Source organism: Cyprinodon variegatus, unplaced genomic scaffold (assembly GCF_000732505.1).
Source record: "Cyprinodon variegatus isolate N-32 unplaced genomic scaffold, C_variegatus-1.0 Scaffold851, whole genome shotgun sequence".
NCBI lineage: Eukaryota > Metazoa > Chordata > Actinopteri > Cyprinodontiformes > Cyprinodontidae > Cyprinodon > Cyprinodon variegatus.
Genome location: NW_015151304.1, coordinates 223,994 through 226,858, shown reverse-complemented (window position 1 = coordinate 226,858; position 2,865 = coordinate 223,994). Strand labels below are relative to the sequence as shown.

The window sequence follows — 2,865 nt, the reverse complement described above, 5'->3', positions numbered from 1 at the left end:
TGCTTTTTTTAACAGGAAAATATAGTGAAAACGTTGACAAATAAAGATCAGATGTTTGTGTGAATATTTCTACTGACAGAGAGCATTGGAATAAAGGAAGAAGTTTTCATCTCCAGTTCCAGAGGAAGGTTTCTAGGTGATGGATAGCGCCTGTGGCTCTGCCGTCTGTCCGCAGAGAGGAGGACTACAGTGGACTGACCAGCAGCAGGTAGAAGGACAGCTTCAGAGGAGACTCAGGGTTCACTAATGGTGCGAGCACAGCTGCTCGTCATGCAGCCCTACCTTGCACGCCGTTGAGTTTAGCGAAAGCTGCAGCGTATCCTCGGCCGTACTCTGATGAGCTGCTGAAGGCTCTGCTGAGGAGAGGCGTCACCAAGCTGTCCTCACACCTCCCTGCAGGAACACAGACGCCACGGGTCACCTGCTGCTCACCTGCACTCAGGAAGGCTGCTCAATGATAGGCCGGAAAAACCGGCTCAGACCGGAACCAAGCGGATCTCTGAGGACCTTCTGACCTCATGGATCGGTCCACCCAGCGCTCTAAGCAGCAGGGAACCAGCTCAACATGGTGGACTGCAGACATTCTGGGACCCGGGCTGAGGTCCAGGAACGGAACCATGAAGAGCTTTGCAACATTAGAATAAAATAGAATAGAATAGAAAATCCCTTTAATGTCCCACATTGGGGAAATTAGCAGAACCATCAAAACCACAAAGAAATAAGAAGGAGATTTGAGGAACATCAAAGAACTTCTGATATGCTGGATCCGCCTCCTAACGGCTGATCGGCCCATTCTAACTGGACCGGTTCTGATCGGCCCATACTAACTGGACCGGTTCTGATCGGCCCATACTAACTGGACCGGTTCTGATTGGCCCATACTAACTGGACCGGTTCTGATTGGCCCATACTAACTGGACCGGTTCTGATTGGCCCATTCTAACTGGACCGGTTCTGATCGGCTCATACTAACTGGACCGGTTCTGATNCATCATCATCATCATCATCACCACCATCATCATCCTCATCCAGCTGTTAGGTCCTGTTGACTGAGAAGTTTTCCGTTTTAAATCCGGCTCCATCTGCCTGCATTGTGTGGAATGTTCCAGACATTCCTAATGGATCCCTGATCTGCTCCTGAGGATTAACAGCAGTCAGGCTTTACCTCATAGTCCAGGTCCAGGTGCTCAAACTCCCCATTGGTCCTGAACTGATGGGTGTGGTGGTCCAGGGTGAAGTTGATGTTTCTACGGTGACGCTCCATGACAACCGAGTGCCAGTGACCGTCATCCAATAGACTCCCACTGCTCACAGAGGTCTGACCCTCGATCAGATTGTACTGACTGCTCCCTGCAGAAAAGCAACACTCAGCTCAGTGGAGAACATCAGCGAGGGGAGAAGGTCCTTCTGGTCCTTGAAGCTCCTACCCAGGTTGATGCTCAGCTCCAGCGCAGCCCTGCGGAGCTCCAGGGAAATGAAGTCTCCCTGCTGTCCCTCCCCATACAGCAGCACCCCATCCCTGGCCGTGGTTTTAAACTTCAGAGAAATAACATCCCGCACAGTTTTCATCTTTTTGCTCCTGAAGCGATAGGAGATGATGCTGTGGCCATCGAAGCTGATGACGTCAGCCCCTGAAAGACAGACAGACAGTGAGGAACCAGCGAAGCGATGATGGTTCTGGTTATTTCTGATCAGAACTCACAGTAGGAGCAGCCGTACAGATCCAGACGGACTCCAGCTCGCCCCCTCAGGCTCCAGTGCAGCGGGACGAAGCGGACGTAGCGGGCCACTATGGGATGCTGGAACTCTTCCCGGACAACTTCTTCGCTGTTATTGTTCCCCCTGAAGGTCTGAAAGCAGGCAGACCATCAGATCAGCTCCAAACTAACTGGACTAAATGGCAGCAAACCAGTAGATCCACTGGTTCCTCTCTTACCCAAATGTTTCCGTTCTTCAAGTAGGGCCTCCAGTTGTTGGGTGTATCACTGTACAGCAGCTGGTACTGACTCGTCCAATCGGAGCTCCTGTAGCGGCCCTGGGTTGCTATGGAAACCACCTGCTTCCTGGAGCCCAGGTCTATCTGCAGCCACTGGTAGCGGTCTGAGTCCAAAGGGGTCCAGCCTCCAGCACCTGGATGGAGTCACAAGATGGAGAAGCTCCTGGTCTTCATCATCTGACTCAGATAAGGACCAGCTGCATCCTCCTGATCCCACAGCTGTGGTCTCCTTCCTCTGCAGCCCATCAATTAGACCCTAATGTTTGATTCATGCTTATTTAATAATAAACAGGTCACGTATCCTCAGACCTGTTGTTCATGAGCGATATTCTCTGATAGCATAGCATAGCTAGCATAGCTCCTGTTAGGAGAAGCAATCGAAGAGCAATCCTTGCTGCTGCTGGGGAGCAGTGTGGGGTTAAGGGTCTTGCTCATGGACCCAGAGTGGCAGTCTGTGGAAGTGGGTTTTGAACTCACAACCTCCGGATTCCCAGCCCTAACCACCAGGAGCGGTCCATGGGTGGAGTGGCGGCCATCTGCAGCATCATCCTCTCCCCTTTTAAATGAGCTCCGTAAATAAAGTCTGAGGCGAGTTCCTGTTCCCAGTTCCTGTTCCCAGTTCCTGTTCTGGTTCCTTTCAGTTAAACTCCAGTGCTGATAGGAAAGCAGCCTCCAGCCTACAGCTGCAGCAAATAGCGTCTGATATCAGAGATCTGATTGTTCCTTATGTTCCTAACAGAGCACTTCGCTCTCAATCTGCAGGTTTACTAGTGGTTCCTGTTAAATCCAGAATAGAATTTAAAATCCTCCTTCTCACATATAAAGCCTTAAATGGCCAAGCTCCATCTGCTATCAGAGATCTGATTGTT

General features: G+C 50.8%; 1 protein-coding gene across 1 annotated transcript in view; it reads right to left on the bottom strand.

Annotated features, from left to right (window-relative positions):
* The window catches only part of LOC107099254 (contactin-associated protein-like 2), a 47,578-nt gene that overhangs the window by 42,183 nt on the left and 2,530 nt on the right, over nucleotides 1-2,865 (bottom strand). The window contains exons 2-5 of the mRNA XM_015397309.1: nucleotides 1,937-2,130; nucleotides 1,703-1,850; nucleotides 1,428-1,631; nucleotides 1,166-1,350 (exon numbers count right to left, since the gene is read on the bottom strand). Coding sequence (XP_015252795.1) covers nucleotides 1,166-1,350; nucleotides 1,428-1,631; nucleotides 1,703-1,850; nucleotides 1,937-2,130 — 731 coding nt within the window. The remainder of the gene's footprint in view (nucleotides 1-1,165; nucleotides 1,351-1,427; nucleotides 1,632-1,702; nucleotides 1,851-1,936; nucleotides 2,131-2,865) is intronic.